The sequence below is a fragment of the Leopardus geoffroyi genome, chromosome D2, assembly GCF_018350155.1.
Source record: "Leopardus geoffroyi isolate Oge1 chromosome D2, O.geoffroyi_Oge1_pat1.0, whole genome shotgun sequence".
Taxonomy (NCBI): domain Eukaryota; kingdom Metazoa; phylum Chordata; class Mammalia; order Carnivora; family Felidae; genus Leopardus; species Leopardus geoffroyi.
In genome coordinates, this window is record NC_059334.1 from 33,523,255 (window position 1) to 33,538,138 (window position 14,884).

The 14,884-nt window shown below is 37.2% G+C and overlaps 1 protein-coding gene and 1 pseudogene across 8 annotated transcripts in view; both read right to left on the reverse strand.

Moving 5' to 3' along the window:
• The window catches only part of MICU1 (mitochondrial calcium uptake 1), a 254,880-nt gene that overhangs the window by 82,947 nt on the left and 157,049 nt on the right, over window positions 1-14,884 (reverse strand). For all 8 annotated transcript variants that reach the window (XM_045437716.1, XM_045437712.1, XM_045437718.1 and 5 more), the window contains one exon: window positions 7,500-7,582. In XM_045437716.1, the coding sequence (XP_045293672.1) occupies window positions 7,500-7,582 (83 nt within the window). The remainder of the gene's footprint in view (window positions 1-7,499; window positions 7,583-14,884) is intronic.
• On the reverse strand, window positions 2,051-3,182 carry LOC123576635 (annotated as a pseudogene).

The following is a 14,884-nucleotide window of genomic DNA, read 5'->3' on the forward strand; positions in this document are numbered from 1 at the left end:
GTTCTAGAACTGAAACATGCAGTACCCGAAATACAAATTTAGTGGATTAACTTAATAGCAGAATTGTAATGATCAAAGAGTCAGTGAATATGAAGATAAGTCAAGAGAAACTACACAGCTTGAACAGCAAAGAGGAAAAAATATTGGAAAAAAAATAATAAAGCTTTAGAGATTTGTGAGGCAATATCACAGGTGGTCTTAACATTTGTGTTAGTGGAGGGTCAGAGAGGTAAGAAAGAATGCCCCCCGCCAAATTTTTAAGACATAATGGCCAGGAACTTCTCAAATTTGATAAAAATCATAAATTTATAGATACAAATAGCTCATCAAATACCAACAAGGACAAATACAAAGAAAACGGCACTGAGGAACAATATTATCAAATTTCTAGAAACCAAATATAAAGAGAAAATCTGGAAAGCAGAGAGAGAAAAACAACATATTGCAAATAGGGGAACAATGGTTCAAATAGCCAGACTTTTCATCAGAAGGAATCAGTAGTTAAACAACTGAGAATTTTACATCTACATCAAGAGCTGTATATCTAGAATTTCCTTCCCAAAATAATGATGATATAAATTAATTCATCACCAACAAATGTGCACTACAAGAAATGCTAAAGAAAGTTTTTCCAATTGAATGGACATAATACCATATAGAAACTAGGATCTTTAGGAAGGAATGAAGGGCATCAGAAATGATAAATATGTTAGTAAATATAATAAACTATTTTTCTCCTATTTTCTTTAAAAAACTTATGACTTGGAGCACCTGGGTGGCTCAGTCGGTTAAGCATCCAACTGTTGGTTTCGGCTCAGGTCTTGAACTCAAGGTTTGTGAGTTCGAGCCCTGCACTGGACTCTGTGCTGACAGTGTGAAGCCTGCTTGGGATCCTCTCTCTCTCTCTTTCTCTCTCTCTCTCTCTCTCTCCCTCTCCCTCTCCCTCTCTCTCTGCCCTCTCCTGAGCATACTCTCTCTCTCTCAAAATAAATAAACTTTAAACAAAATTAAAAAAAAACATGACTTAGAGCAAAAATTACAAAAACTATTATGGGGTTTATTACGTATGTAGATGTAATACACAGAACAAATATAGCATAAAGGATGAAGAGGTAAATAAAACCTTATGGTTGCAGAGTTACTACATTTCATGTGAATATTATATATATTTTTTTAGATTTTGGCATTTAATTTCTTTTGAATATGTCACTTTTTGCAAGCTAGGAAACAGAATCATACTTAAGGCAGTCTAGTTCTCTAAGGATCTAGGCGGAGTCTTGCAATGTTCAGCAGAGCGACATTGTAATACAAGGTGCTAACAACAGGCTTATAATCTCTAAATAATAACCATTTAGCTACACTTTTTTTCCTTAGGAAACAGCCTACAGTCTAGTCTTTAAAGCCATGATATATAGAACATGTTGATCTAAAAGAACAGAATGACCCAAATTATATGTTGGCCAACTTACTGGTGGGACAAATCAAAGCTGACCAAGGATGGGTGAACAGAGAGAAGTGTTTACCTTTTGGAAACCTGCTCTGAGATTTTAAAAAGTCCTGGCTGCTGTTAGTAAGGAAGCAAGTAGCAAAAAATATTACAGATGCACCCATACTGACACTTGATTTTGCCAAGGTCTTCCAGTAGAACACAAAGTTAGACAGGAGTTAAGATACTTAGATGTTTTCAAAATACATTACTAGTAATATGAAATTTGACATATTGAATTCTTCCATTTGCCACCAGAACAAACTGACAATGAGGACTATTTAAAAGAAATGCTCAACTCTAAAAAGAATGGTAGCAGTAACACTTTTCACTACAGAATAACCTCCTGCTTTCCCACACCATTAACATTGCTCCTCTTCCAAGATACATATTCATGTGGAAAAACTTGTCAGCTTTTGCCAGGGCCAGGAAAGGCAAAATAGAGCATGTCCTAATTCGTTAATTTGCTAATTGTAAGCTCATATGATATCCCGAGGATGGACCCATAAGTCTGGCCATTCTTTACTTTAACATCTGCAAACTGCAGAATTCCTTAGCCTTAACCACAGTTTCTGCTCAATATCTTAAAGCTGGTCTCAGTCCCATCTGTGACTCTTCTCCTCAGGGTTAAGGGTGGGTGCTAGTCATTAAAATCTAGAATGTCGTCATAAGAATAACCCCAGTAGCCTTTGGATACATAGTAGGCAGTGTGAAGGTGGTAAAATCCTGGCAGGAACACCAGGATGCCAATGATCAGGACAGGAACACCTGGTCTGTCGCCTCTTTGCTGATATAGCCTGCCAGTAGGGGGGAAACTATGATAATGCAAAAGGTGCCAATCAGAAACAGCCTTACATGGGATCTTAGGAGGGTTCTTCTTAAACTGAAGGTCAATGTAGCCATCATCTGTGCTGGAGAGCTTTGAGTATTTCACTTTACTACTGGGGATTCCCATAGCCAGGTTGGTTTGAGATGGCATCATAACATGCTGACACAATTACAGCTGGAGCGCCATGCCAGGCCACCCAAATGCTGGCAGTTAGCTCACTGTTGGCAGCAAAGGCGCCTGAGGTCTCACGGCACACCTCACCTAACTTGTGAATATTAATTCTAAGTAGACTGTGTATATTTAACAATTTATGTTGTACTCCCTAGAGCAACCACTATAAAAATAATGCAAAAAGGTACAGCTAAAATGCCGAACAAATTAAACCAGAATTCTGGATAAAATATTTAATCTCAAAAAAGGCAGGAACATAGAAGGGAGGAACAAAAATCAGAAAGGACAAACAAAACAAATAGCAAAAATGGTAGGTCTAATTCCAATTAAATCAGCAATTATGTTAAATGTCAATGGGCTAAATACTGCAATTAAAAGGCAAAGACTGTCAGAATGGATAAAAAACAAGAACCAAATTACAATGTCTAGGAAAGATGTACTTTAAATAGAAAACACAGATATATTTAAAGTAAATGGACAAAACAAAAAAGACATACCATGCAAATAGTAAGTATAAGAAGTCTGAATTACTATGTTAATACCACATAGACTTTAAGATAAAGTATTACCAAAGATAAAAAGTAACATTTCATAATTATAACAGGACTGATTCATGAGGAAGACAATAATCAGAAATGTGCAGAGAATTTCAAAATACATAAAGCTCAAATCGGCAGAATTAAAGAAAAACAAACAATTGACTAATTATAGTTGGAGATTTTTTTTAAGTTCACTTATTTTGAGAGAGACAGAGAGAGAATGCAAGCAGGGGAGGGGCAGAGAGAGAGAGAGAGAGAGAGAGAGAGAGAGAGAGACTGAGGATCTGAATGGGATCTATGCTGACAGCAAAGAGCCTGATGCAGGGCTTGAGTTCACAAACTGTGAGATCATGACCTGAGCCAAAGTCAGACGCTTAACCAACTGAGCCACCCAGGTACCCCTATATTTGGAGATTTTAACATCTCCCTCTCAACAACTGCTAGAATGACTAGGTTAAAAAAAATCCATAAGGACAAAGAACACCTGAACAACACTATCAGTCAACTTGACTAAATTGACATTTATAAAACACTGTGCTCAGTAACTGCAGAATATACATTCTTTAGTAAAACACATTGATGTGTTTAATAAAACACATCAGATACAGTTCTATAAAACCAGGCTCAATACATTTAAAAGGATTAAATCATGTAGAGTACGTTTTCTGAGCACAATGTAATTAAATTAGATAATAAAGATAACTAAAAAAACAAAACCTTCACACTTGGAAATTAAACAATATGCTTCTAAACAATTTATGGGTCAAGAAGGAAATCACACGTGAAACAGAAAATATTTCAAACTGAATGATAATGAAAATACAACACATCAAATTTGTAGGATGCTTCTATAGCAGTGCTTGAAGGGAAATGTATAGTATTAAATGCTTACATTACAAAAGAAAATTCTCAAAACAATGACCAGCCATGTTATCTTAAGAGACTCATAAAAGAGCATAAAAAACCCTAAAATGAGTAGAAGAAATGAGAGTAGAAATCAATTAATTAGAAAACACAAAAACCACTTGGGCTCTCTGTTGTACATATTTGAAACTAGTTTTTATTCCTTGTGAAGACAATATACTAGGGCGGGAGGGAGGGGAAAGTGGGTGATGGGCATTGAGGAGGGCACCTGTTGGGATGAGCACTGGGTGTTGTAATGGAAACCAATTTGACAATAAATTTCATATTAGAAAAAAAAAAAAGACGAAGAAAACACACAAACTATAGAGAAAACTAATACAGCCAAAGTTGATTCTTAGGGGAAAAAAACAAAGAACAAAAAAAACAACTAGACCCTGAACAGCCAAAGAGATCTTGAGAAAGAAGATCTAGAGGCATTACACTCCCTGATTTCAAACTATGTTATAAGACTGTAGTCATCAAAACACCATGGTATTGGGGCACCTGGGTGACTCAGGTGGCTCTTAATTTCAGCTCAGGTCATGATCTCATGGTTTCATGAGTTCAAGCCCTGAATTAGGCTCTATGCTGGTAGCATGAAGCCTGCTTGGGATTCTCAGTCTGCTCTCTCTCTGACCCACCCCCACTCATGCTGTCTCTGTCTCTCTCAAAATAAATAAATAAACTTAAAAAAAATCACAGTATGGTATTGGTATAAAAACAGACACATTGATCAATGGAATAGAATAAATAAACAATAGAAATAAACCCTCACATATATGGTCAATTAATTTATGACAAAAGAGCCAAGAATATACAATGGAGAAAGGACAGCTTCTTCAATAAATGTGTTCAGAAAGCTGGACAGCTACATACCAAAGAATGAAACTGGGCCACTATCTCATACCATACACAAACATTAATTTAGTGTGGATTAAAGTCTTGAATGTAAGACTTGAAACTATAAAACTCCTGGAAGAAAACATAGGTGGTAAGCTCCTTGACCGTGGTCTTGGTGATGATTTTTTGGATTTAACACAAAAGCAAAGGCAACAAAAGCAAATATGATCAATTGGGCTGACAAACTAAAAAGCTCTTCGTGGCAAAGGAAACCAACAAAATAAAAAGGCAACCTACTGAATCAGAGAAAATATTTGCAAATCATATATCTGATAAAGGGTTAATATCCAAAATATATAAAGAACTCCTACAGCTCAATAACAAAATCCAAACATTCTGATTAAAAAATGGGCAGACGATCTGAGTAGACATTTTTCCAAAGAAGGCATACAGATGACCAGCAGATGCATGAAAATATGCTCAAGATCACTCATCATCAGGGACATGGAAATCAAAGCCATAATGAGATAATACTTTACACCTATTAGAATGGCTATTATCAAAAGGACAAAAAATAACAAGCATTGGCTAGGGTGTGGAGAGAAAAGAACCCTTGTGCACTGTTGGTGGGAATGTAAATTGACGCAGTCACTATGAAAAATAGTATGGAGGTTCCCCCAAAATTAAAAACAGAACTATCATATGATTCATCAATTCCATTTTTGGTTATTTATAAGAAGGAAACAAAATTACTATCTTGAAGAGATATCTGCACCCATCCATGTTCACTGCAACATTATTTACAATAGCCAAGACATGGGAACAATCTCAGTTTCCACCAATGGATGAATGGCCAAAGAAAATGTGGTATATATACACAATGGAATATTATTCAGCCATAAAAGGAAGAAAATTCTGCCATTTGTAATAACATGGATGGACCTTTGAGGTCATGAAGTCAGTCAAACAGAGAAAGACAAATACTGTATGATTTAACTTACATATGGAATCTAAAAAAAAAGTTGAACTCATAGATATGGAGAAGAGATTATTGGTTGACAGAGGTGGGGGGGATCCCCATGGGTGAAGGTGGTCTAAAGGTATAAACTTGTAGTTGTAAGTAAATCCTGGGGATGCTATGTACAGCATGATGACTGTATTTCACAAAACTGTATTGTATATTTGAAAGTTGCTAAGAGAGTAGATCTTAAAAATTCTCATCACAAGAAATATAATTTGTAACTATGTGTGGTGATGGATGTTAACTAAACTTATTGTGGTAGTCACTTTGCAATATATACATAGATCAAATCATTATGTTGTACACCTAAAACTAATACAATGTTATATGTCAATAATATCTCAATAAAAAATAAAATAGTGCAATGTAAAATAAAATAAGGGGATGAGCTGAATAGGTGATGAGGATTAAAGAGTGCACTTGTTGTGATGAACACAGGGTGACATATGGAAGTATTTAATTACTATATCGTACACCTGAAACTAATTTAACATTGTATGTTAACTAACTGGGATTAAAATAAAAACTTAAAAAATAAAAAAAAAGGGGGGGAATAAAACTCAGTTTCTCAACTAAAGTCTGAATGAAAATAAAATTAGCCCTAACTCCCACTAAAGTAAAATAAAATATAATTTTAAATAAAAAAAAATTTTTTTTTAATGTTTGTTTATTTTTGAGACAGACAGAGACAGAGCATGAATGGGGGAGGGTCAGAGAGAGAGGGAGACACAGAACCTGAAACAGGCTCCAGGCTCTGAGCTGTCAGCACAGAGCCCGATGCAGGGCTCGAACTCATGGACCATGAGATCATGACCTGAGCCGAAGTTGGACACTTAACCGACTGAGCCACCCAGGCACCCCAAATAAAATATAATTTTAAAAATAACAAAATAAATTCCATTTATAATCATTTGGGACCACCTGGCAATACTAGTCAAGTGCAAGATTATGGAAAAGTGAAGGTATTAGATGGACACAGGGTTCAGATTTGAATAAATGTCTCCAGACATTTAAACATTTTGTTTCTGTGAATTTTTTATTTACAAATACATACCTCATACTTTCCCCCATTTCTTTTTTGCTATTTTCCTTATTTTAAATACAAATACTTTCTTCATATATACATACATGTGTATATATATGTATACATATGCTTGTTTTGTTTTGAAACCATTCTGACAATCATAATCATTGTATCTAGAGAGATACCATGGCCCACCAATGATAGAAGTTTTATGGAAATGTAATCTCTTCCTAGGATTCATCAGAAACTGTACATCTCTGGCTTGAACATGCTATACTCAAAGGTATGGTACCATTTTTCCTTCTATTATAGAAGTCCTTTCAGAACATATGTCATTCATCCTTATATTCTGGAACTGCCTGGCACAAAGGAGCTGTTTAATAAATGTTGACTAAACAGATGATTGAATATCCAAAACTTTTCCTCTCAGCATTATGATCTAATCCATGTTGAGGAATCAGAACAACTTTGACCTTCATCATATGCTCAAATAATTCCTTACATTTAGGGTGAAAACAAACAAAACCCACTTACTAAAAGTGAGGATGATTTTTTTACATGATGGATTAGGTACTTCAAAAATTGGATTGCATCTGAGTATGCTGACCAGGACCAAAATAACTCCAAGGCACATGAAAAGGTGTTAAATATTAATGTACACAAAGGAACTTTCCAGGGAAACTTGCCTGTTCAAACTCCTCCATGTCTACTTCTCCATCTCCGTTCAAATCAAACATCTTGAAGGCAATTTCAAAATTTCTCTGAGGAGCTGCAGGGAGTAAGGAAGGAAAGAATGGGAGGGAAGGAGGAGGAGAGAAGGGGGGTAAGAAAATATTTAGAAGGCATTAACTAAAAACAAAAAATCATTCCTTTAAGAAAAACAGAGAGTTAAACATTAAAATTTATTTATTTATTTATTTATTTATTTATTTATTTATTTATTTATCTATCTATTTATTTACTGAGAGGCAGAGCATGAGCAAGGGAGAGGGGCAGAGGGAGGAGAGAAAATCTTAAGCAGGCTCCATGCTCACACAGAGCCTGATGTGGGGCTCAATCCTCCAACCCTGGGATCATGAGCTGAGCCAAAATCAAGAGTCCATAGGGCGACTGGGTGGCTCATTCTGTTAAGCATCTGACTTCAGCTCAGGTCATGGTCTCACAGTTCACGGGTTTGAAGCACAGAGCATACTTCAGATCCTCTGTCTCCCTCTGTCTGCTCCTCCCTTGTTCTCTCTCTCTAAAAAATAAAATAAACATTAAAAAAAAAAAAAAAAAGGAGCCGGATGCTCAACTGACTGAGCAGGCGCCCCAAACACTAAATGTAATATCAGGTGTAATATCAGAATGCCACCATATTTATCCAGATCAATCTTGTAGCGATACTCCTTAAAACCAAAAGAGAAATTTTACTATGGCCAGTAAAGATAGCGCTTGTCTCTTTGTGTTTCAACACCAATCTAAATGCTTCAGCTTTGCTTTCTTAGAAACCATCCTCTTAACTGTGTAATATTAATGTTGTGCTGTTACTTAAATGTAGCATTATTTATCTGGGCATGAACGTCTGCTTGGGGTGAGACATATTGTGGCAAAGTAAGAGGTTGAAACTCTAAGTCTTTGTCTTGCCTTTTTAAAGCCAGCTAGATTTCTAGTTTGTTCTTTCTAGTCTCTCCATTGTAAGTGCAATCGCGAGTTCAGTGGATGTCATTCAGCTATCAGGTTATTTTCTATACTACTTTGCTCATTATCACTATAGCTCTGAGGTAAGGACGAAAAGCATACTGGTATCTATTCAGCCTCCTATTTCAACCACGTCAGCTGGGTATACAAATTACTGAGCACTATTCTTGTTTTAAAATGACGTTATAGGATAAATGAGGTAATTAATATGCAATATTAGAGAACTCTGAGTTAGAAAAAAAACCTTTAGATTATAATGAGTCTCTGTTTAATGATGAACCTGCCTACTGAATTTGTAAGGATGATCACATAACCTCTGATTATTTCTGAGAGAGAGAGAGAGGTCGTCACCACTTCTGAGGTTCTAACCATTACTGGCCATATTAATTGAGCTTTTCTTCTCAAGCAGAACACAAATCTAATTCTGTGTAGCTCCTATAAACTGTCCTAGTTTAATTTTCTAGAGAGGTAAAAAATAGATCTGCTTCCTCATCTATATGATGGCCCTCTGAAAACATAAAAACACATGATCATCTCTCTAGTAAGGTTTCTCAGAAATTGCTTTCCAGAACTTTAGCATATAACAGACCCCCCGCCCCCCCCCTCCTTTGGGGTACTTCAGATGGTCAATGCCTCCCACAAATGCAGTATATCCTAAATGTAGTTAATCCTGGAATGACTTATCCTTTCTAGAAACAATAGGACTGCTTCTTTGCAGACTAACGCACTAGCATTCCTCTTATGTGAAGTGAAGGCTTAGTGTCTTGCTTTCTATATAACATTAGGCTTGGGGAAAGGGAGACTGCTTTGGGTTCTGGATCTCCCTCTCTCTCTGCCCCTCCCCCACTCACGCTCTGTCTCTCTCTCTCTCTCTCTCTCTCTCAAAAATAAATTAAAAAAATAAACCTTAAAAAAATAAAAAAAATTAAAGATTATAGGAAACAAAAAAGCAAAAAGGGCTTAGTACATTATGCATAGTTACAGAGAATCCATATTTCCACATTACTCATGAATTTGTCAATCGTAACACCTTGTAGGGTTAAATTCCAATTTCAGCTAGCTAGCCAGCGAGGCTGGTAAGCTCTTGGTTTTTAGTTGCCTGGGTGAATCATGTGCCTGTCAGCTTCCCACTGCTTGCCTCACTTGATAGTGGCTTCCAACAGGCTTATTCTTCTCTAGGCCACAAATACAACTGTTACAAAGGATACAGCCTGGGGAATTAGATTTTTGTATACTTGCTGTCACTTCTTAAGTTTCTCCTACTTGTCTGGAGACACCCGGGTGGCTCAGTCAGTTGAACATCTGACTCCTGATTTCGGCTCAGGTTATGATCTCATGGTTTGTGAGATTGAGCCCTGCGTTGGAGCCTGCTTGGGATTTTCTCTCTCTGCCCCTCCCCAGCTCATGATCATTCTCTCTCAAAATAAATAAACATTAAAAAAAATTAAAACTTTTCCTACTTGTCTTGATGTTGTCTTTTACTGAAGAGTTACTACTATGTGCCAAGCCTTGAGCTTGATAATTTAAAGATGTTGATTATCTGATTTAGTACACTCAACTCTGAAAGTTTTAATTTTCTTTTTATTAAAAATATTTATTTATTTTGAGAGAGAGAGAGAGAGCACACGGGGAAGGGGCAGAGAGAGAGGGAGAGAGAGAATCTCAAGCAGGATCCACACTGTCAGCACAGAGCCCAACACAGGGCTCTGTCTCACAAACTGTGACATCATCACCTGAGCCAAAATCACGAGTCAGATGCTTAACTGACTGAGCCACCCAGGCGCTCCTGATTTTTTTTTTTCAACAGGGTAGACAATTGGGGCTCACTAAATGACAAGCCCCAAATTACACAGCTAATATGTGGCAGAACTGGTAAGTGAACCTAGGTAAACACTGACTCTAAAGCCCATAAACTTTTTCATTATGCTCCATGGCCTCCAACAGGGAGAGGTTCTTAACAATAATAAACACATACTCTATTTTGATATGTTTTAACCTAGACACAAAACAACAAAACATGACTCACTGAATATGTCAGTCTCTACAATAGCTGAGTTCCAAGTTCTTCATTTCAAGGACATACCATCAGAGAAACATTGCATATGCCTTGCTTATACTTTAGACTTGGCTGCACTAATTGGAAATCCACAGGTAACATTAGATTCTCAGATAGGTTTGTCACATGTTTGAAAAAATCATGAATATGAATTGCTTTAGGCAGTAATGCATTCTCCTATCCTCCCCCCACCCTCATTCAAATACATCATTTGCCTATTCCTTGTAGATACCTGAGATTGTAACAACCATAGACAGCATGAAGCTGCTGAGAGTTTTAAGGCGGGGGCGGGGTGGGGGGGGGGGGACACCATCAAACAGACGTTTATAAAGGATTTCTCTGGCTACGATGTGAATTGAAGGATGAGTTGGAAAACAAGAACCAGCTTCGGAGAAGACGGAGGAAGCTCTTGTAAATGCTGAAAATGTGAACTGGGGTGACTGCAGTGGTAATGGAGAGGAAGAAACAGATCTGAAATAAGGAGGTGGGATTACACAACTTAATGATTAATTAGCTGTGAAGAATAGACAGTAAAAAAGGCTGACAGCTTGACTGCCTTAGGCTAGCTTGCATACCATTAACCAAAAGATAAAACAGATGTAAAAGGTTCCGAGAAATAAAAGGAATTCTTTTCAGACCTGCTGAATTCAAGGGGTCTGCAGCCTATTCAGAGAAAACACCAGGCAACTGGAAGCCAATATTTAAGGTAAAAGGAAGGAGAAAGGAAGCAGTGACAGAGGAGGTGGCATCAGGAAGAAATTAGTCCAAATGAACAGAAATGGGGAAAAATCTGGCAAAAGCCAGTCAGTATGTTGAAGCAAAGCTCAACAATTAAAGCAGCATTCCCATTCCCTGTCTCCACTCATTACAGAGAGGACACAGAGTGCTTAAAATTTTAGTTTTATCATAATATTTTATTCTTATGTCCTGTGAGTTTTGTGAAGGCACAGTCATCATTTACACGACTGAATGAGTTATTTCAGCACACCATAGTTAATATATCCTCTTACAATTATGGTCATTTTACCAAAGCACACCCTGTACTTCTTTTTATTATTTTTAATTTTTTAATTTTTCATTTTGAGAGAGAGCGAGAGAGCGAGAGAGCGAGCGAGCACAAGTGGGGAAGGGGCAGAGGGAGAGGGAGGAAGAGAATCTTAAGCAGGCTCCATGCTCATTGTGGCCCAATGTGGGACTCAATCCCATGACCCTGGGATCATGACCTGAACAGAAATCAAGAGTCTGACACTCAACCGACTGAGCCACTCAGGCGCCTTACCCTGTACTTCTTGAGGTTTCTATATCTTTTGATCCTGCTTACTTTCAAATAGAGTATTTGCTTATGTGGAGCTACTCAGAGTGTTTATTAAAGTGCATGCACTGATACCACTCTAGAGGCTGTGCTTCTAGTGCACTGGTCATGATAAGGCAAGTCAGGGCAGCAGCCTTGCACACTCTCGGGCCTTACCAGTCTATCAGGAAAGGTCCTTCCAGGAGTCGTTCTCTCAGCCTATCCAATCTTCATCTGCTGATCATATCAAAGCATTTAAGACAAGCAAATACCCATGTGCTTTTAAGTGAAACATGCTACCCGGGAATATGCTATTAGGCAACTCTTGTACTTCCCTGTCTCCCTTTAAATGAAGGCTTCAGAGTATTTTTTTTAAAATCTAGCTGCTCTGGAAAGTTTTAAGGTGTCCAGGGTTTCTGCTAACTCATAACCTGTTTCATAGAAAGGTACTGAGAGAGGAATTCTTTTGAATCCCAGGCTACTTACAGAGTGAACAGTGAAGCTTTCTCTCACTGTGTTATCAACATAATCTACTTTTAGTACAGTGATTTCCAAAATGATCGTAATATATGTTGGAAGTGATTAAAACAATAAGATTATATTCAAAGCTCATTACTCAGAGTTCCATGACAATCTGTGCTGCTAGGAAATGGAGATCCCTTAGGTCTGTTCTAGTTAAGAATCCATGTTTATATTATTCTATCATTAACAACAGTGATAAAATAACGACCCTAGATTGCTCTTGGAAGCACAGATTTTTCTGCTTTGTTTTAGTAACAAAAAAAGAAGCATCTTTTTCTATATATATTAAGTCAAATATTCAGACAGCAATAACACAAGCTGTCTCAAGACTTTCATGACTGTTCCACTTAGTGTTTTTTTAATAGAAAAGGCACAAGACTAGGCCTCTAATTCTGGTTCTTCCAACAAAATGAGTCATTATGCCTTAAATTCTTTTTTGGTAGTACTGACATAATAAACAAAAACATGAATAGGTTAGATTCTTATTTTCTGTTGGTTTGATTCTCCTACTACAGAATTCCTACCAGCACTATTCTTGTTTTAAAATGACGTTATAGGATAAATGAGGTAATTAATACGCAATATTAGAGAACTCTGAGTTAGAAAAAAAACCTTTAGATTATAATGAGTCTCTGTTTAATGATGAACCTGCCTACTGAATTTGTAAGGATGATCACATAACCTCTGATTATTTCTGAGAGAGAGAGAGAGGTCGTCACCACTTCTGAGGTTCTAACCATTACTGGCCATATTAATTGAGCTTTTCTTCTCAAGCAGAACACAAATCTAATTCTGTGTAGCTCCTATAAACTGTCCTAGTTTAATTTTCTAGAGAGATAAAAAATAGATCTGCTTCCTCATCTATATGATGGCCCTCTGAAAACATAAAAACACATGATCATCTCTCTAGTAAGGTTTCTCAGAAATTGCTTTCCAGAACTTTAGCATATAACAGCCCCCCCGCCCCCCCCCCCTCCTTTGGGGTACTTCAGATGGTCAATGCCTCCCACAAATGCAGTATATCCTAAATGTAGTTAATCCTGGAATGACTTATCCTTTCTAGAAACAATAGGACTGCTTCTTTGCAGACTAACACACTAGCATTCCTCTTATGTGAAGGCTTAGTGTCTTGCTTTTTAGGCTTGGGGAAAGGGGGGGAGAAAAATCTGTAAGATTTGATTTCAAAATAGTATCCCTCCCTGAATTCTTCTAGGAATGATGGTTAGGGTGCAGACTGAAAGTCGTCTTTCTGCCTTTTACAGAGTAGAGGGAAAAGGTTCTCATAGTACATGTTGTAGTTGGACTGCATTTCCTTGGGATGCTTTAGCCTCAGAAGAAGGGTGCTACACAAAATGAAAATATCCTAGGAATTATTTTAAACACACTTAAGCAGCAGCAGATTGATTTTCTTTTCATCAATAATAGTTGCCTTATATAAACTCTGGTTTCATTTCTGAGTAACCATTTTACAGGTGGTAAATATGATAATGTTAGCCTTTTCAGCATTTTCTAATAGTTTCATGGCATGTGTCACATTAACGCTATAGCTAATAAAAAGGGCTGCAAATATTTGAAAAATGTAAGACTTAAAGAATGACAAAAGAGAAGCACAAAGTCAAGAAGAACGTCTTTTTATAAAGTTACATATTTTACATTTGATTTTTATATACAGTTAACTGGGTATAAAGGCATATTTATGTGAAGCGAGGCATAATGAGAATATGAGTGGCTCAAAAATTTAACTCTTATACCTTCTGCTTCAACTCAGAAGCCCCATAGTTAGGCTTCCCCTCATCTTTGTTTTGTGGAATTCTCTACTGACCAAAATATACACTATTAATCTTGGCACCTGAACTTGATGAAGATGATGAGAATAGCTACAGCATTCTGCTCTGAAATCAAGCAAATAACTATTCTTGAAATACAAGATATAGGATGGCAAATTAAAAAAAATCCACATAAGGGGCGCCTGGGTGGCTCAGTCGTTTAAGTGTCTGACTTCAGCTCAGGTCATGATCTCATGGTTCACGAGTTCGAGTCCCCCATCAGGCTTTGTGCTGACAGCTCAGAGCCTGGAGCCTGCTTCAAATTCTGTGTCTCCCTCTCTCTCTGCCCCTCCCCTGTTCATGCTCTGTCTCTGTCTCTCTCTCTCAAAAATAAATAAACGTTAAAAAAGTTAAAAAACATCCACATGGACTATAAGTGGTTATACAAGATACCGTGTTACGAAATAAAGTTAAAATCAAGGTATTTTCCTGTTCCTTGTGTCAGAATTACAATTTAAAACATTGTAATGACTTTTGACTATGCTATAAATTTTAGTTCCTTACCATTTAGTGATTTAATATGTTCAAACAAAGGTTATTTATTTATTTATGATTTGAGAGTGAGAGAGAGAGTGTGTGTGGGGGGGGCAAGGGGGGAGGGGAGAGAGAGAAAGAGAGAGAGAGAGAGACAGAGAGAGAGAGAGAGAGAATTTTAAGCAGGCTTCATGCTCAGCACAGAGCCTGGTGCAGGGCTCA